The sequence below is a fragment of the Pholcus phalangioides genome, unplaced genomic scaffold (assembly GCF_987345545.1).
Source record: "Pholcus phalangioides strain wild (caught in Gottingen) unplaced genomic scaffold, Ppha-v1.0 ptg000010l_1, whole genome shotgun sequence".
Lineage (NCBI taxonomy): Eukaryota > Metazoa > Arthropoda > Arachnida > Araneae > Pholcidae > Pholcus > Pholcus phalangioides.
The window spans coordinates 41737572-41757440 of record NW_028301603.1 but is presented as its reverse complement, the minus strand read 5'-3'; the positions used below and the strand labels follow the sequence as shown (position 1 = coordinate 41757440).

The 19869-nt window shown below is 42.3% G+C and overlaps 2 protein-coding genes and 1 non-coding gene across 3 annotated transcripts; all 3 read left to right on the top strand.

The window, feature by feature from the left end:
- Positions 1 to 3720: 3720 nt before the first annotated feature.
- LOC149081504 (uncharacterized) lies at positions 3721 to 4191 on the top strand. The gene has a single exon (XM_089238345.1). The coding sequence runs from the start codon at positions 3721 to 3723 to the stop codon at positions 4189 to 4191; it is 471 nt and encodes a 156-aa protein (XP_089094471.1).
- A 1224-nt stretch (positions 4192 to 5415) lies between these two features.
- On the top strand, positions 5416 to 11922 carry LOC149081503 (prefoldin subunit 2-like). Its single transcript, XM_089238438.1, has 3 exons — positions 5416 to 5639; positions 7879 to 8002; positions 11483 to 11922. Exons 1-3 carry the CDS (start codon positions 5479 to 5481, stop codon positions 11678 to 11680), a joined length of 483 nt encoding a protein of 160 aa, XP_089094564.1. The 5' UTR covers positions 5416 to 5478; the 3' UTR covers positions 11681 to 11922.
- A 7259-nt stretch (positions 11923 to 19181) lies between these two features.
- Positions 19182 to 19255, top strand: TRNAI-AAU (transfer RNA isoleucine (anticodon AAU)). The gene has a single exon. It is a non-coding gene; the product is annotated as a tRNA-Ile (tRNA).
- Positions 19256 to 19869: the final 614 nt, after the last annotated feature.

Below are 19869 nucleotides of genomic sequence, written 5' to 3'. Positions count from 1 at the left end.
GAATTTATACAGTTTAACATTAAAAGACAATACGGAGACATTAATTTTCATGCTTGAGAAGATATAAATAAAAAGTTGAAATCAATGTTATTGCTTCGATATCCAACTCAAATGTAGGTCCTGCTAATTACTCCATATTTAATTTTCTGGGCTTCTTATCTCTAAGCGAACACAATGTTTCAAAAATCCAGAATTCAATACAATTTCTTAAATAATTGATGTGGCGGACCCCACTCTCTAAATTTCCGCATTTCTACAGTAAAATCTGCAATTTTAACACTGATTTCTGTGAGAGATCATCCTTTGCGTGACCCTCAGAGTGATGCTGATGCTGATGATGTGAACGTGTATTCAAAAAGCCTCATTACTGGGAGGATTGAAAAAGTGACAAACCATTATAAAGGCATAAACTATTATACATATGCATATACTAACACAATTAAAGAAGTGACAAACGTTGTAAAGATATATACATGTCTGAAACGCATTGCTAGGGAAACCACGGTAACCAAAATAAACGTTCCGAAAGTGATTGTTGAGGTCCAAAAACCATTGTTGCCCGACAGTTTTTGGCCCATTTCGGGCATTTGCCCTGCTCTTTCAAACATTTAAAGTAGGCTATCCTTCAAGTCCCATTTAGTATATAAGCAAAATTTGGCGACGATCGGTCTAAAATTGTAGATTTGTATAGAGAACACACATACACACTCACACAAAAAATCAACTTTATATAAATAGATCTAAAGGTGCGTGTACATGCAATGGATCATGCAATAAATTGTACGGTATTGTGAACGATTCCTGAGCTGTTTTCAGTGAGCCCACGGGGAATCGGTTTTTTCAACGAACACAAAGGAAAGAAAGGAACACAAAGGAAGTTTGTGTACCCAAACTTTCGAACGGATTAGAACAGTACCTCCTAAAGATAGAAGGCCTCTGCCCTGTTTACCATAAACGTCATTCAGACCACCTAGCAAGTTTGCCTCATTTTGAAACACAGCATCCTATTTCGTTTCTTCTTATTTTGGCGGAGAATCTTTCTGGTTGGCTCACAAATACCGCATAGTGATTGGATGTGGGGCATAGAAATCGCCAATTCTGAGAAGGATAATTTCTTTTCCTCACAACGATGATACTGGCACGAACAAGGAATTTTTTTCCCTGAATATTCTGAGGGAAAATGGACTACTTACTGACGTCACAAGCAGACTGTGAAGGACTTCTATCTCTAGGAGGTGCTGATTAGAACCGTTGCATGGGGTCGCACGTTGCAAGAACGGCGCGCTAGTGTATACGCGCCTTAATACAGTAAAACCTCGATGTAACAACAAATCCCTCTACAACGATATCTTTTAAGTCTTGTTTAGAAATGTATAAGCCTACATACTCTGTTTAGCTGCTGCCTCTCGATATAACGATAATCCCTCCCCAAAGATATATTTTCTTGATTCGCAGAGTATCGTTACATCATTCTATTCTAAATTCTCGAATGGCCGCGAACGAACTTATTTGGAAAAATCCCTTCGAACTTGTGTATTGAAAATAGCCATTTGGAACAGTTTCTGAAAAATTTGATTGGTTTTGTGGTATGATTGGCGATTTCGTTGGATTTCCGTACGAATTTTTTCTTATTTTTCAACATGGGCAGAGATACCCTCAGCGTCATTGAGTTTTTGTCGCACCACGGTCATTTTCTGCACACGAGGGCTACTTAGACCGGGGCCTACAATTTATTGCCGATTCCGAACGGCAGGCTTATTTTTTATACTCGAGAGGTTGATGCGCTAACCCCTAGATGTGAGATCGTTCCGATGGCAATTTTTTGCCGTTTTTTGTTGTACTTCTGTGTCAGGAAAGTTTTCTGAGAAGGACGAACCGGGTATCGAACTCGCGACAACTCTAAACATCCTTTGGTACTTTAGGCGAGTATCTCATCGACCTGGGCTACCGCTCCCAGCGTCAAAGGCGGAATCGACTGATCTAATGCATATATGAATTCACATCATCATCGTCTATATAGACTTCCAAGTCTATCTCCGCCTATGTATTTCAAGAGGAAATATGGTCGTGTGGATGCAAAATACGGGAAACAAGCAATTGTCGCCAAAAGCTATGCCAAAGTCACACAAAATTACCAAATAAATCACTAATTGCGAGAAATGAAATGATATTGTTATTAAAAGTGGATTGAAATGTAATCCATGAAAAAAAATGCTAAACTTTTTTAACAAAAATATGGAAATAAAATTTATATTTCCTCGAATCACAACTGTCATTATGACATATTTTTTAACATAATCCTTCATTTTAGTATTTTAGTTTGTTAAATTTAATTATAGATAATCTTAACTCTTCGAAAAAACTTTGTCAGGCCACCGCACCGCGGCACACAGTTTGAGAACCCATGATCAAATGTATCGTACCATTTCTGAAACCACCAGTTTATCCAAAATGCACAAAGAGTATTTACGTTGTTAACGCATTTTCAATGGTCACTTCCCATTCATAGTCAACCCTGCCAATAATCGAACCCATTGGTGTTGAGTTGACAAATTGGTGAACTGTACACCTTCCCTCTTCAGAAACGCAGAACGTCCGAATTGAGGTTTACTTTTGTTTTGACAACACCACCTATAGAAGAAAGCCTCCGCACGAAGCTTGTGACATCACTGAAGAATGAGGCCATTTCTTCAGTTGAAATTTTTCCATTGGATATACTCAGTGTCGGATGAAAGTCGGTCGAGGCTCCAGACGCAAAAGAAAATATTGGGCCCCTTAAATTGGAAAAAAGTGTGATGTTTGGGTTTTTCGGGGCCCCTTTAGAAGCCGGGACCCCGGACGCGCGCCCGGTGCGCCCACCGTCAAATCCGGCTCTGGATATATTACAAAAAAGGGGTAACGATGGCTCATGCGGCGGCCTGCTACATTCAATATCTACTGGAACGAGTGGACCACAGGGGCGCCCCCTGCTGCTTTGCCAGCCTGATGGGACGGGACGGGATAGGGGCCCTCAATATTGATAGGGGAGGATAGAGGATTGGATGTGCCGGAGCGGGGAGCCATTGAATGTACCTCGCGCGCGCCCCGGTCGGACACATTCAGCCCTCTCCAGCACGGACCAACTCAGCTGAGTAAATGGCTTATATCCTTAGCGGAACAGAGCCAGATCCCTGCCTGGTAAAAAAGGGGAAAAAATGTCTACTGGAGAAATGGACTTCTTCAGTGACGTCACGAGCTCCGTGCGGACCCCTTCTTCTACAAAAAGACAGCTCGATACCATCCAAAGAGGGTTCCTGTTCTTTATGACAAGGGCGTATCACAAAATATCGACGGTGGCAATGCAGAGCATAGCAGGAGTACCCCCCCCCCCTGAGTTTGTATACCGACTTCGTATGCAAATCAGCGAGAATATCCAGACTCAACAGAAGGGTGACAGTTGCAGAAAGGCTGATAGTACCAGAGGAGGTGGAGGGAAGAGCTATAGGATGGGGAGACCACCCAGCTAACGAAATCCAGGAGCAACAGGTCGTAACGACGGAGCGAGAAGAAGCCATCTCATAAGAGGGAAGGACAATATTTACGGATGGGTCCAAGACGGATAGTGGAACAGGAGCAGCGTACGTGGAGTATCAATGGGGTGAAAGAGTCAAGTCCTGGAGAGAGAAACTGAGAGAGGAATGCACGGTATTTCAAGCAGAGCTGTGGGCGATCCGAAAAGCAATGGAACAACGGGAGGATAATTTGGAGAAGATGACCATATATTCAGACAGTAAATCAAGCTTGGAAGCTATCAGGGACCCTTTAACAAGACACGAAGATGCTAGAGCCATAAGAAGAATACTGAAAGAGAGGAGGAATGTAGCACTGATGTGGGTGAGAGGCCATGTGGGCGAACGTGGAAACGAGGAGGTAGATCAGTTGGCGCGGGAAGCGACGAAACTGGAGACAACGTCCCAGGAGAAGAAGATCCCTGCGGCAACGGTCAAAAGAATAATTAAAGGGCAGACAATAGTGGAATGGCAGAAGCAATGGAATGATCCAAAAACAAACGGACGGCTTATTCATAGAGTCATCCCAAAAGTCCAGTGGAAAGAACGTTACTGGAGTAGGGAAAAGACAATCTTCTTCTCGGGCCATGGACCGTTTCCCACCAACTTCAAGCGTTTCAAAATTTCCGACAACGAGCAATAATGTATATGCGGAGGAGTGGGAAGTCCAATTCACTTTGCCACGGAATGTGTCCACACCAGTCGTTTCCACTTAGTTAAACCACGGCCGCAATTGGAGAACGAGTGGTTTAAAAGAATGGCCAAGGATGATAAAGCACTCAGGAAAATCAAGGAACTGGTCGGCTTTCTGGAAGAGAGTATGGAGTGGCTCCATAATAAGCGGACGGGAGCGGCAGATCGAGCGACGAGCCCACCTGCACCCAGGAGAAGGCGTCAGGAGACAGAACAGGAGACGGGACGACAGGGAGAAGAATGGACTGAGGAGGAAAACGAAGATCAAGAGGCAGACGATCCAGGCTCCGACTCCGACTTCCAATGAGGACGAGGCGAAGAAGAAGGAAGTCACGAATTAGTATTTAATTAAATGAGGGCGAAAGCTGTTCCTTGTAGGCGAAGGTCGCGGGGCAGCTCCCTTGAAACCATGCCGGATGAGCGGCTGGACTTTGAGGGCTGGGTGACGGCTGGCCAGGTGTCAGGCAGTTGAATGCATACAGTCGCTTTCGTGGCCCGGGGTATTTGGGGGGGGGGGGGACACACACACTCATACTTCCGGCACAACTCAATCGGTAATTGCCACCAATTGCCTATGGCGATAGACCGGAGTTGCGCTCGGTTTGAATGAATGAATGAATGAATGAATGCCTTCTTCTACAGTTGGTGTTGACTCGGAGGCGGCTGGACGAATAAAATAACCGGAAACAAAAAATACCGGGAGATAACGAAGTTCGTAAAATAGAAAGTTGATGGAAATGAGAGTTCGTTAAATGAAGCTGATTTCAACATCAGCTCTATGACATGCTGTTCGGGACAGAAGATCAGTTCGTGATAAAAGAGCGTGTTCGTAAATTGGACGTGCGTAAAATCGAGCGGATGCATAAATATTCATCTCATATTTTTATAGATTTTTTTAGGTTGAGTCTATGTATTTTTATTGCGATTTGCAGTGGTACTTCATTTCCCGCGGCATCAGATATTTCAATTTTAACAATAATTGGCAACACATTCAATTTTGGAGGTTTTTTTTTTGTCGAGAATTGTTTATATCCCGTATTTGGGACTAATATTTCCCGTATTTTTCTAGAGGAAATATAGTCAGCTAAAGTGGAAGTAAGAGCAATGTCCCGTACGATATGGATCATATGGTCAACGTGTGTGAGAAGATAAAAACTCGTCGTTCCTTTTCAGTAAGTTTGTTTCTCCTGCTCCCCTTATCCAACCAACATAACATACCGAAACGTGCTCAATCGAAATGTCGCAGCAGCAGCAGCAGGCAACGAAGAAACCTCAGGCGGTGGACGCGAAACGCAAGACCCAGGAGCAGATCCTTTCCGGGTTCAATCAGCTGAGGCAAGAGCAGAAGGCTCTGCTCACAAAGATCACGGACATTGAGCAAGATCTGAACGAACACACGTGAGTTTGAATGCACACACATGGTTTGTTTACTATCCTATAATTTGATAAATACGCCCCCATTGCGAAATCGGATGTGCTTAATTGCGTTATTTCGCCCCCATATTATACATATGCATTAACATATTGAATTGCCTAGAGCAATTGCATATGCATCTGGTTGTCACCCATGGCAGCCCACGCGACCTCGGAAGCTCAGGAAAAGAGCATATTTTTAGGAAGCTGGGGAGGGAAGGTTCGAAATATACAGGAAGCTCGGGAAGGGGCATTGACCATTAAAAAGCTTGGATGAAATTGAAACCAGGAAGCACTGGGGAAGACTCATCCATAATGTTGGGGAGTTCTCATCAATGAAGTCGGAACATTCAGGAAGATGCATTCACTGTTAGGAAGCACAGATAGATGGAGTTGAAACATTCGAAACGCTCAGGGAAGGCACGTTTATGGTTATTAAGCTTGTATAGATGGAGTGAATTAAAGCTCAAGGATGGTGCATCAACTTTTTGGAAGTCCCGGCTGGTGTAGATCCAGGACAATGTGATGGGAAGGACAAATTGTGTAAGTTTGATCATCCCATATTGTTTGGCTCTTGGGAGATTCGGTCGTTTCCATTGCTGCCCCCTGGATCTGCACCTGAGGATCCAGAGCATCTTCAGCTGCAAATGGAGCGAAGATAGGGTTCTTCACCTGCGAATGGAGCGGAGACAAGTGGATCTAGGGCGATGTGTCTGAAAAACAACTTATTGTGTAGGTGTTCATCCCGTTTTTACAGGGCAGGCATATTTTCTCTATATTACAGTCAAACCTCGTTAATGAGTCACTCTTGGGAGAGCAGAAATATGACTTAGTAAGCGGAGTGACTCGTTAAACGGAGTAAGCCATAGCTGTGCCAATTCCTGCCTGAGGACAATTAGGACTTCCAAAAAGTGACTCGGTAAGCGGAGTGACGTGTTGACCGGGTGACGCACTAACTAGGTTTGACCGTATTCGGCTTGTGAGCGATGCCATCTTTCCCATTGCCACCTTCTGGATCCATACCTGAGGATCCAAAAATGTTTTTTTCACAAAAATGAATTTAAGTTTTTTTTTTAATTTTTGATCGAGGCGTTGCACTTCCCTAATTCCTCCCAGGAGAATCTGGATTTCTGGACTTCAAAAGTTGGCATGTCCACCCGTAATAAGGGAAACAGCTAAAATTGCCCTTCAGTAGTGGAGCGAGGTCACTTCATTTGAGAAAAAAATAAAAAGACTGCCAACTTGAAATTGGCGACATTGTTAATCCAGTGCCCTCTATCCCATATGGTACATGGATTGCAGGCTGGAATTGGTTACAACACACTCACTCGTAGAAAGAGCATATATATACAGTCGGCCCCCCGTATTCGCAGGGGTTACATTCCGGGCGTGACCGCGAATACGGGAAATCTGCGAATAACTGAAACCATAGTTTTTTTCTTGTATATCTCGTTTATTGAACAGCATGAGAAGAGCAGAAAAACACAGAGGTATAAGGGAATGTAAACGAGGATGCAACGATTGTTGACGATGTTTTCTGAAAGAATATTGTGATTTCTGTTTGCTGTTTCTTCATATCATTAAGTATGTTGGAATATGATGTATGACAAGGCTTCCTCTGCCAATTTTTCTACATGTGAAGAGCATATCATAGAGGGATCTATGACATGAAAACAATCTATTGCAGATTTGAACGTGCGAAGCCCTTCTGCTGTGTTACACATGGTGAACTTGTCTTCTACCTCTTTATCTTGATCTTTTTCATCTGGTACCGCTTCAGTTTCAGGAACAGTCAACTGCATTAATTCCTCCACAGTCAATACCTCTGAATTGCTATTAATTAGCTGTTTGACTTCTTCTATATAAATATCATTGAACCTTTCTCCACCTGTTTCGCTAAAGTGACAGTGTCTTTTAGTCTCTTCAGTTGGCTCTGTAGAAATGGTTGTCCTTTAGCACACATTGTGGCCAAAGAGTGACCACCCCGAGGTGACTATTTCTCTCTTGGGAGCTGTCACGGCTTTAGTGATGACAGTAATGTCATTAGCGAGCCATCCTAAACATGCACAACTCAAATTTTTTGAACAAATGAATGACGATTTCTGTGTTGCAAAAAATAAAAAATCCAATGAAGGGAAAAAAAACTGCTAATACGGGGGGCCGACTGTATACTCTGTTCATTTTGTAGTTGCATGTCGAGTGATTGATATTTCTTTTGGTTCAGTCTTGTTCTAGAGACGTTGAAGAAAGTAGATGGTGACCGCAAGTGCTTCAGGATGATTGGCGGCGTACTTGTTGAGAAGACAGTCAAAGATGTTCTACCTACTATTTCCAATAACAAAGAACAGGTGAGTAATTATTATATATAGGCCTATGTATATAGGGTTATCGAAATTTTAAGTTTGTTTACTCTCGAATCACTCTATGGTGCCAAATGACAGGTAAAATAGACATTGCATATGATGTGAAGAGGGCCCCCATGGTTGCCTGAAATTTGTAATAAAAAAAAGACAATTTCAGAGAGGACTTCAACCCATGATCGATGGGTCAAATGTGGCCCTTGAAGTCGCTGTGGCCAACATCAAACCTGATATTGTTAAAATGAACTAAGCGGCACGTTTTCAGATTCCCCTAAGGGAACTGCAGGCTGCAGCACAGTTCCAGATCACTTGAGTGAGCCGCGATGCAGTTTCAAATCACTTAAGGAGAGTGGCTTGCAACACACTCTCATCATAGACGGAGATAGACTTGAATGATGATGATGTCAATTCATATATATAAGCAAATACATTAGATCAGTCGGCTTTACCTTTGATTCTGGGGGGGGGGGGGCCCATTGCCCCCTCCATTCCCACCCGTATCTCCGCCCATGGCTCTCATATCACTCACGTTACCCATAGCATATTTACAGATCACTTCAGTGATCCATGACACAGTTGCAGATCACTCAAATGACCTTTAGAACATTCACAGATCATTCAAGTGACTCGCTGCACATTCATGTATTACTCAAGCAGCCAGCGACACATTTACAGATCACAATTGCGGAAGTATGTCATGACTTTGTGTAAAGCATGCATGCTCAACCTATGGTCCACAGGCCAAATATGACCTGTGACCTTGAACTTAATTTTTTTAAAATTAACTAAGCAACACATAACCATATTTCTTAAGTAACCCACAGCACATTTGCGGATCACTCCTGTGTCTTGGGACTCAGTGCTGCACGCCACTTAAATGATCTAGAACATTCTTACTTCACTTAAGTAACCTGCGGTTCATTCCTAGACCATTTCAGGGAATTGTGTCAAATTTACAGATCACTGAAGTGACCCCAGCACATTTAGATTCCTTGAATAACTCGTTGCATGTTCTTACCTCATTTAAGTGACTCGTGGCACATTTACAGATCAATTGAGTGGTCTGCGACACTGTTCTGTATTACTTAGGTGGCTCATGCCACATTCTGATCTCATTTAAGTGGCTTTCTGCACATTGCCAGCTTACTTTAGTGACCTGCGGTACCTGTCCACGCCACTTAATTGACATTCTGCACATTTCCAGTTAACTTATGTGACCTACGACATATTTACAGACATGGCCCACACTGTTCAAAAGGGTGAGCACCCTTGCTCTGGACAGGAAGATTTCCAAACGAACTTGATCAATAGTTAATTTCTACGTGGCAATATGACCAGAGTTGGTGTGCAGTAAAGTAGATGATCACTCAAGTGGCCCACGATATATTTACAGATCACTTGAGTGATCGGCAGCATGTTTACATATCACTTAAGCAGGGCCGGAACTACAGGAGAGCGGGGGTAGGCAACGGCGCCGGGTGGCAATTTCAGATGGGAACAAAGAACACCGTTATGAAATTATCAAATTTTAATGTTGTGGGGCAGCAAAATAATGCTTGCCCCAGCCCTGACTTAAGTGGCCTAAAACATATTTCCAAACCAATGGAGTGCGGTTGAGCACCCTTGGCGTATCCATGCACCTTCAAGTGTCGATCCAGCATGGCCCACATTTGACAGTTTTCATTTAGCGTTTCTATGGATCTTTGCCTTTTTACTGCATTTCATTTGCTGGTATGTCCAATGTTGCATGAAAAGGATCTTCACTTTCATGATTTTACCCATGGCAGAGGTCCATCGTGGGTGCCAAGATGATTCTAATCATTGTTTGTTGTTGTTTTTTTTCGTACTATAAATTTGCTATATAGAGAGACTTGGGGGGGGGGGGGGGGGCTTCCTGCTGGATGATGTAGTGATCCATTATTTTACCTCATATTATGCTTTGAACTGAGCAGAAAAATAATTCTAACGTTGGTAAGGGGTCATTCAAGTATTACATCAGCATCGAGGGGGAAGGGGGTTTCGGATCTGCTGACTTTTGATGACAAGGGGGGAGTGGGGTTTGAAGGTTGCGCTTACCAGGGAACTAGTTCGTAAAATTGAGCAACAGCTGCATATGGTATGCATAACAGCACATAATGTAACACATATTGTAAGCACTTAATAAAAATTTGACTTTGTAAAGTTAGGGGTGGGGGCGACCCTCACCCATTACGACACATGATTGCGGGAAATGGCATCCATTGCACAAGGTCGTGAACATATATTTTGTATTGAGAGATAGACGTCTTTTTTTCTCAGCCCAAGATATCAAAGAAACATATAATTTCTGGATATTATGCCGAGGTGAACTCTGAAAGAAAAGTCATCTTGTCTTTGCCAAGACTCGAACCTGGACCTTCTTGCATACCGGCAAGCATGCTACCATCTACACCACCAGGGAGACATAACCCTGCCTTCCTTATTTGACGCACTGTAGCATGAGGCGCTGAGGTAGAGGCATTAGTAGCCTCTCTTAACTTCAGGAAATGGCCCCCGGGGGTGCATCGCTAGAGAGAGATAGATATCTTTTTTCTCAGTCCAAGACATCAAAGAAACATACATTTTCTGGATATTATGCTGAGGTGGACTCTGGAAGAAAAGTAATCTTTTCTCAGCTGGGACTTTCGCATATCAGGCAAGCATACTATGATCTATTTCTCTCCCTCTACCGCCCCACCTGGGGGTCATTTCCTGAAGTGGCTACCGGTACTTACCAATCATTACTAATGGCTCTGCTTCAGCTCTTCATGCCACAGTGCATCAAATAAGGAACTCTGGGTCGTGTCTCCAGTGATGTAGATGGTTTGCTTTTAAAATATACCTCCATCTTAATACGTGTACATTCATCCATCTTAACGAAACCCAGAAACTTTTCTCCAATTCCCAACTCTATCTCGTCTGTAATCACCACGAAATTGTTAATCGCGACAGTACCCAATTATCTGGGGAAAATATGTTGTGAAAATCTTTTATGTTATGGTTGTTTTTTTGTTTTTATTTTGGACACAAAATAAAGTATTAAGGACTCTGCCACGCAGCTGGGCAGGAAGATATCTCGGCAATGGGATAAGTCCAGTGGCAAGGTTCTGGCATTCATTCATTCAGTGGTGTAGATGGTAGCATGCTTGCCCAGTATGCAAGAGGGCCTGGATTTGAGCCCTGGCCAAGACAAGATGACTTTTCTTCAGAGGTCACCTCGGCATAATATCCAGAAAATATATTTTTCTTTGATATTTTGTATTGTTTTAATATAAATAAAATGTTCTGATGACGAGTTTTAACAGATCAAGGAGAAGTTTGAGAGCAAATAATGTTCTCAAACCAAAATGCCGCCAGATATCAGTAAAAGATATTTATGTAGTCAAATTTCTGTTCAATTTACTCCCGTAAATGACAAAATGTGTTATTAATATCTATGTCCGTCTTCAGCTCACCAAAGTCATCGAATCGCTGAGCCAGCAGATAGAGAAGAAAGGTAAAGAGATCAACGAGTACAAGGCCAAGTTCGACATCCAGATCAGGAAAGAACCATCGCTCGTTGCGCCACCTGGGACTCCTAGCGGTGGTGGTGGTGACATTGGAGACCAGTCTTCTTCGTTAGGTGTGTTAGTCGATAGCAAGTCCTAGATATCTAGGAATTTTTGTGTTATCTGGTACGATACGCTTGAACGAAAAAAAAGACACTGCATTGTAACTAATTTCAGCATTATCTCGACACTTCGTTTGGTGTAATTATACTCCTTTTTTTCTGTTGATATGAAGATACCCTTAAACAAAACAAATGCATGTTGTTTTCCCCGTTTATTTGTTTGTTTTCCTTCTTTTTTGGCATTCAAGTTAATAAAACTGTTTGTAAATTACTACTCAAATATTCTATGAAGACTCAATTGATATATATTCGACTATATGAGTGGATCATTTCCTGCCATTTGAGATTTTTTCAGAGATTTCTGTTTTAATTAATGGTTTTGTTCACCATCGGCATCGTTTTTTGGCTGCGATTCCCAGTCTTTTTCTCGTAAAGCAAAAAAAAAGGTTAATTGATTTTTGAGGTACAAAATACCTATATGTTTCCCGGGAACAGAGGCAAATTTATAGTTTGGTCTCTTGGCCATTCTTTCAGTAATTCACATGCTTGATTAAACTCGGTCACGCTATCAATCATTCAATGGTGTGCTGCTCCCTTGCTTTTTGGGTCACTCTTTTGATCATTCGCATGCTCTAGGTCAGTGTTTCTCATCCGCCCAGCCCTGATATCATTCATACCGGCTGCGAGTGATTAGCCGTTTCATTTTTCCTCATTCATTTTCCATTGGTCGAGTGTTTGACCGGGCCTTCAACTCACTAAATTAAATGAACCTGTGCTGCAGGCTTGTCAGCACTGAAAAATCATACACAACACTAGATACGCACTCAGACTGTTAGGTACACGCACTTACAATTCCGGCACAACTCACTAGGTAGTTGAATGTTTTTAACTGCATTATTCCCCGAGATATTTAAATTCAAAAATCGGAGACATGTCCGGGCTTAGGAGAATTTCGCAGCCCAATGCAAAAAAAAAAAAAATTTGTGGCTCCCTCTAAAAACATTTTATGTAGTTGCTCCCCTACTTACAAACTTTTTGAGTTACGAGCGTAAATATCTTGAAGGGAATTTTTTTTTTTTCACAAAGAATATGTATTCTATTGCATTCATTTTTTTTTTTCATTATTTTAGGAACACGTTGATAGTCTGGATCGTAATCAAACACGACCCATTGAGTGGGAATGGCATTTAAATTAATTTTACAAAATTCATCAATTATTAATAATAATTAGCGTGGTCCACACCTGCTTACACTTCATCGTGGCTGGAACAATATTGAGCAGACATAAACATTTATGTTTGCCATACTTTTAAAGCTCCATCTCTTGTGGAGTCATGTCCCTGTCATGTCAAATATACGTTTCAATTCGATAATTTTGATCATTTTTCAATTTTTTTATGGCAGTTTTTGTTTTTATTAATGTAAATTAATAGAAGTAAAGGAATCAAGTACTGGAATTGCATGACCCCACAAGGGTGGGACTGACAGGCAGGATCGTCGTAATAGCATCACAGGCCCCCCGAGCCAACAGATTTTTTTGGAGGCCCTACCTGAAAAACTCTCGAAAAATTCAACTACGTCTCGTTTTTCTGCGGCACCTCTTCCTTTGAGGCCCTTCGTGCACGGCCCGGGGGGGGGGGGAGAGGAGGCATGCGTTAAGATAGGACTGCCTAAGGTTTCGCAACAGGCGTCCTTTTTCAGTTTTGAATCTGGTAACCCTATCTGAAGGCCACATAATCCGTATTTTCACTTATTTGTTCGATCATCCGTATAGTGTCAGAATTTTTATGTGGAAAGAAATAATTATTTTTTCTACATAAAAAAATCGATTATTGCAAATTTACGAATTTTGTTACCACAAATTTTTCGTCCCATAAAAAAATTTTATTCTAAAAATAACACACACAAAAGAACTTTCTCTCTCTCTTTTCATCATCGCATGAGTCGCCTGAAATTTCGAGATTAGATGGCAGCACCAACAGCATATAAATCAAGCCTCCATCGAGCTTATATCACTGGAGATCGGGGCTAACGGGAAAGACCGACTGGAGATCGGGGCTAACTCGTTAGCCCTAGAACTCCATAATACTCCTTAATATATGAAGGCGTCTTAGTTAGCCCCGTTGGAGATAGAATGACGTCAGTGGTCTCCCCCAACATCTCTCTCTCTCTTTCGTCGCAATATCACGTGACTCGGTGAAAACAAACACAATCCCCCATTATTTTCTTATGGCATAAATAGGAGTTTAAAACAATAAATGAAAAAATAATTTCAGCATCGATGAGATAATTCCAAAATTACTGTAAGAGATAACTTACAGCATTAATGAAAGAAAATATTCTACAATTAATGTAAGAGATAATTTCATCATTGATAAAAATTCCAAAATTAATGAGAGTCAATTCCAGAATTAATGAGATACAACTTCAGAATCAATGAAATAAATAATTCCAGCATTAATAAAAGAAATAATTTTAGCATTAATGAAAGAAACAAATACAGAATTGATGAAAGAAATTATTCCACATTAATGAAAGAAATTATTCCACATTAATGAAAGAAATAATTGCAGTATTAATGAAATAAATAATTAAATCTTTTTTCACCTTTAGATGAGTTCTTTATCCTTTTTTTAATCTTTAAAAATCAATATTTAGAGACCGAACTGTACATTTCTATGGGCAAATCGCCAGGCGGTAACTTTGTTTTCGCTGGGTCACGTGATTTCCTTACATTTGATGTCATCGCGGCGGCTGGATGCAAGTCTCAGAATCTGTCGTCTGCTTCTCTCCAGGTTACTTGTTTTGGACGTCTCCTTGTGTCCTGAAAAAATAACTGAACTGGCAGTTTGAACTTCCAGTTCTGTTTGTGAGCTTAACTCGTAGGGAACCGAACAAACCGTCTGTCGTCTGCTCATTAAGTGGTTCTTTGTTTTCGGACGTCTCCTTATGTTCAAATAAAATAACCGAACTTTTAGTTTAAATTTCCAGTTCAGTTTATGAGCTTTGTTCACAAGGAACTGAGCGGAATAAAGAGTATAGTTTTTTTACTTTGAACTTCATCATCACCACATGAGTAACTTTTAAATTTGAGATTAGATGGCAGCACATTACTATAAAGTGGAGTGTGGAAAAATTCACTTTTTGCGATCTTATCTGTCGCCTGCTTGTGTGGAGGTCGTTTATTTTGGATGTCTGCTTGGGTCTTGAAAAAATTACTGAACTAGAAGTTTGATTTTTCGGGTCAGTTTATAAGCTTTGTTTATAAGGAGCAAAGCTGAATGAAGAATTTAGTTTTTTATGCCTGAGCTTCGCCATCACCACATAAGGCACTTCTGATTTTGAAAGTAGGTGGCAGCATCAACAACATTTTTAAAAATGAATTTCTTAAAGTATTCTTGAGTATTAAATTAATTTTAATTCCCTTAAAATTGTTAGTGCCATTGTGAATTCGCTGAAATGCTACAAGGCAAAAAAAAACTGCTTTGGCGGACAGCGTAACATTTCGAGTCACCCAGTATATACGGAACTCATCACTTCCTAGGCAGTGCCGTCTTAACGCATGGGCCTACCCGGGCCGTGCCTCGAGAGAAGAGGGGCCTCACAAAAATGAGATTTGGTTGAAATTTTCTGTAATTTACCTGGTAGGTCCTCAGAAAAACCACTTGGCCCGGGGGCCCATGGTGTTCTTAAGACGGCCCTGTCTATAGGACGTACTGGCCCAGCGGGAAGACTGGATGCATTTATCGCACCCACGCCCTACAGCAGGTGTCGCTAAGCTGGGATCTTTGTTGGGGGGCCTTTTAAACATGCATATTTATTATTCGATTAAATTGTCAAGAGTCTCCCTCGGTGGTATGTGAAAGATGCGGCCACGCAAGGCCCGCGCTCGGAGTCCCGCATACGTGGTGATATGAAATTTTTTTTTCTTCTTACAAAAATAGAGCAACATAGCCATGTTTCAACTACGGAAATGATAATGATTATTCGAAATAGTACAACAAATAAACGAGAATTATTCGCAAACCGGGAGAGCTCCCACAGATCACTTTCTATACCGACTCCGCACAGGCGCATGAGGCGCGCGCCTGGGGCCTCGGCAGAGCGGGGGGCCTCCAAATAGTTGTGTGCTTCATCCTACATATGAATTTACATGCGCATCAACAAATCTCTTGAACTAAGTACAGTATCTGCTCTCCCTTTTTTTTTTTAACCGCAATTTTTTTTTTTTTAATGTATACTGTGCGTATAAGAGTTATGGAAGAAAAACGGGAACTGAAAGAAAAGAACAATTTACAAGACGTAGCTCTCAAGGGCCAGTTCTTCCCCGACAAAGAAAGAAGAGACATTGTAAAGCGATCATTCAGGGAGGGTCATTTTCAAACAGTATTTCCCTAAGGGCACAAGCAGGAGGAGGGGTGAGAACAGCAGGTCCTAATGTCTGTCCGAAATGAAAATTGGAGTGAAGGCATAAACAGATGTCTCATTCCACAGTATTAAATGCTTTTATATGGGCGCCGATAATACGACAGCTTTGGTGTAAGCTTTTGTATACAGTATAATGGATGGCAAGATGGCTATCGGCAAGCGGCGACATCGACAGGAAGAGACAGTCGTACTAATTAAAATGAATGTAGTAGAGCTCTTATTGTGATTTTGTCTCCCACTTGTTTGAATGAAATACTATAAGCTGGTTCAAACAACATATACATTTGCAATCTATGACTGGAACCATACGACCATATGACAAAAAAAAAGTGGGGTTTGAAATGAATGCTGAATGACATGCATTCTGAATCACGTGATTTTTCTGTTTCTCTTTTAACACTCCCTCCCCGGCTGAAAAAAATCAAGGAGGTTTCTTTTCCGTCTTTCTAAAAAAAAGAGCTACATTTTTGGATTGGTCAAGGAGGCTTGGGTAGACAGCATCTTTGTGTCAGACCGAATAGTATTTATTGTTAATGTAATTGTAATGTGTGTTATTGCAATGAAAAAAATTTTCATGCCGATCCTCAAGATTTCCTTTAGGATTTAGATTGCACAATCTCCAAAAATAACGGTAAGCAAAACTAAAAATATATAAATTATCTGATAAATTTTTATTTGAGCATTTCAATTCAACTACAGTTGAAATGAATTCTCGAAGTCTCTCGAGAATTCGGTCGTGCTCTAATCCAGCACGTCCAGTAGTCCAGGATATTTAGGTGGTGTGGTGTCACTTTTCTCCTGATGCCCTAACCCCTTAACACGTTCTAATATTTCTTAATTGCTGATCAAGTCCTGACTATGTCTTTGCACGAAATTTCATATATTATTTCAATGGGTTTCTTCAAAGTTAATCCAGCAATTTCGGTAAAATCTGGCACACCGTGGTCTTCAACCACGTGTGCCAGGGGTCTTCAACCTTTGAGGCATAGCAGGCCATATTGAAACATTTTATAACGTACGCGGGCCACAATGTTATACTGTGGCATTTTTCGTTATTAAACGAAACGGGGGGGGGGGCATAATATAGAAGATTTTTATTCACTCTGAATACAAATAATACAAAGGCAAAGGCCACAACAGGCAGAGTGCCCAACGAGGTGACAGCCCATACCTTTAATCCGCCCCTGATAGGGGGGCCTCCAGATCAGGTTGCGCCTGGGGCCTCCCAAAATCATGATCCGCCACTGACTCCGCATTTGGTAATAGCGGCACTGGAATTGGCCTATTCCTGAAGATCTGGTAACATTTTATTTTGGACTTGAAATCTGCTTAAAACTGATATCAGTTTAAAATTTGGATTATAATAATCCAGTGATTATAAACTATAATTAAAACAACAGACGGATTAAGTGCAACTGATTCTTCAGCTAGTTTTTGGACCCTTTTAATACCTTTTTTGTGATTGGTTATTTTTTCTTCCTTTCAAAAGTATGCCTTTTTCAGGGCCTATTTTAGGCATTTTTAGTGCCTTCTTGTCTGAACTTCCGGGCTCTAGTCATCTCTAATTTTGAGACTAGATGGCAGCACCAACAATTTAAATCAAACGGTGGAAATACCCATTTTGCGAATTCAAGCTAGGCTATTAACGAATTCCTTACGCATGGCCCACCCGGGGGCCTCAAGAGAAGAGGGGGTCCTCAGAAAAATGAGAAGTAGTTGAATTTCTCGATAATTTAACAGGTAGGGCCTCAGTGAAATCACTTGGCCCGGGGGCCCCCCATGATGCTTTTAAGACGGCCCTGATTGTACCCTCGTGTTATAAAATCGTACATTAACAATAGGAGATGCCGTTCAGGGTCGGATTAAAATAGCCAAATTGCCCTTTTTCTCACCTGGAGCAGCAACCGAACAACGGGGGGAAGGTGAGTAAATTGCCGCATCCCGCGCCCTCTCGCTGCGATTCGCTCAACCATGTCGGATTTACTCCTGACACGATTTTAACAACTGAAGTTCAGTTACTGAACTACTACAGCGACGTATATGCAAATAAGCATAACTCCAGTCACGAAGAGCCGCGCTGGTACATGGACCGGGGTTGTGTAAGCCGTCAGACCAGACGCGACCTAGTCTCTGTCCCTCCCGGGATATAAGCCTTTTACCCATGCCCCCCCCCCCCCCACGAGTGGTGGGCTGACAAGGCTTCAGCCCCGAGGCCCCAGGACAATTTTCACTGTATTTTTGCTTTTTCACGCTATAAATTCATCATTAAGGGGACCGTGAAAGTCTGATCGGCAGGGGGGGGGGGCCCACAAAAGATCCCAGCCTAGGGGTCCTACTCCAGGATGTGGGGGGCCATGCTTTTACCCGTGTGGGTTCGGTCGTGCTGGGGTTGTGTAAGCCAGCCCAGATCCTATACCCACTGTATCACCCGATTCAACAAGCAACTGGGTTGAAAAATTCCACCATACACAACTACGTTAAACCCTTCCAAACAGATTTGAACTTCACATACAGTGCGGTCTTAACGCATGGGCCTACCCGGGCACCTCGAGAGAAGAGGGGCCTCACAAAAATGAGATTTGGTTGAAATTTTCTGTTATTTACCTGGTAGGTCCTCAGAAAAACCACTTGGCCCGGGGGCCCCCATGGTGTTCGTAAGACGGCCCTGTTCACATATTGCTCCCCGAGCAAATATAGTCAGCTTAGATATTCGGCTTCGAAAAACGGAAGAATGCGAGATAATTGCCAATTATTGCCAAAAATGTCGGCCAAAAGTAAGCAAAGCTGCCAAAATCAGAGAAATGTCGCTAATCTCGGGAATTGAAGCGCTAATAACTGCAAATTGCAGTGAATTAAAATGAAAAAAATCAAGTATTTCAGCTTCTACGTAAAAAACAGGGACATTTTTGCAACAAAAAAGTCGGGACAGCCGAAAAGACAGAAAAACCGGAAATGAGGAGAGACTTTTTTTGTCCAGCCGACCCTGCCAACACAATACCTCCTAGATAGATTAGTATATATAGGAGGTATTGGCCAACACCGGCCACCTATTTCGTAATCAAACTCAGACAGACTTTGTTTGTGATTAAAGATAAAGCAGTCCTAGATCGTGGCCCGTTAGCTCAGTCGGTTAGAGCGTCGTGCTAATAACGCGAAGGTCGTGGGTTCGATCCCCCCACGGGCCAATGTTTTTTTTTTTTTTCCCGTAAAGTAGGTCAGTCACAATAGGGTGTGCGTGGTAGTAGTTACATGGTCCCCCGGATCAGACTTTTTCCTGGCCCGTTCATAGTGAATTTATGGCGTAGAAAAAAAAAAATGATGAGAATCATCCCGGTGCCCAGGACTGAAGCCCTGTCGGGGCGCCATTTTAGGCTCTTTTTTCAGGCCCTGCTGGGGTGTCGTGTTAGTTCGCCTATATTTATAAATATTATTGATTGAAAACCAACACACAGGCCTCCACAAGGCTGACGGGCTGCAGCCCTGGGTCCGATTCTCATCATTTTTTGTTTTTTCACACTACAAATTCACTGCAGAGGGGCCCCCCATGAAAAGTTTGGTCTGGGCCAAACCTGAGGTCTCAGCTTGGGGACGGGGGCTGCTTCAAGATGTGGGGTACCACACTGCAGAGGGGGGCCCCATGAAAAGTTTGGTCTGGGCCAAACCTGAGGTCTCAGCTTGGGGACGGGGGCTGCTCCAAGATGTGGGGTACCACACTGCAGAGGGGGGCCCCATGAAAAGTTTGGTCTGGGCCAAACCTGAGGTCTCAGCTTGGGGACGGGGGCTGCTCCAAGATGTGGGG

Bases quoted from the DNA above. Each gene is read 5' to 3' on its own strand.
- LOC149081504 (XM_089238345.1), top strand. From the start codon at position 3,721: ATGGAACAACGGGAGGATAATTTGGAGAAGATGACCATATATTCAGAC.
- LOC149081503 (XM_089238438.1), top strand. From the start codon at position 5,479: ATGTCGCAGCAGCAGCAGCAGGCAACGAAGAAACCTCAGGCGGTGGAC. The intron at 5,640-7,878 runs GTGAGTTTGAAT...CTTTTGGTTCAG, and splicing joins CAAGATCTGAACGAACACAC to TCTTGTTCTAGAGACGTTGA. The intron at 8,003-11,482 runs GTGAGTAATTAT...GTCCGTCTTCAG, and splicing joins TTTCCAATAACAAAGAACAG to CTCACCAAAGTCATCGAATC.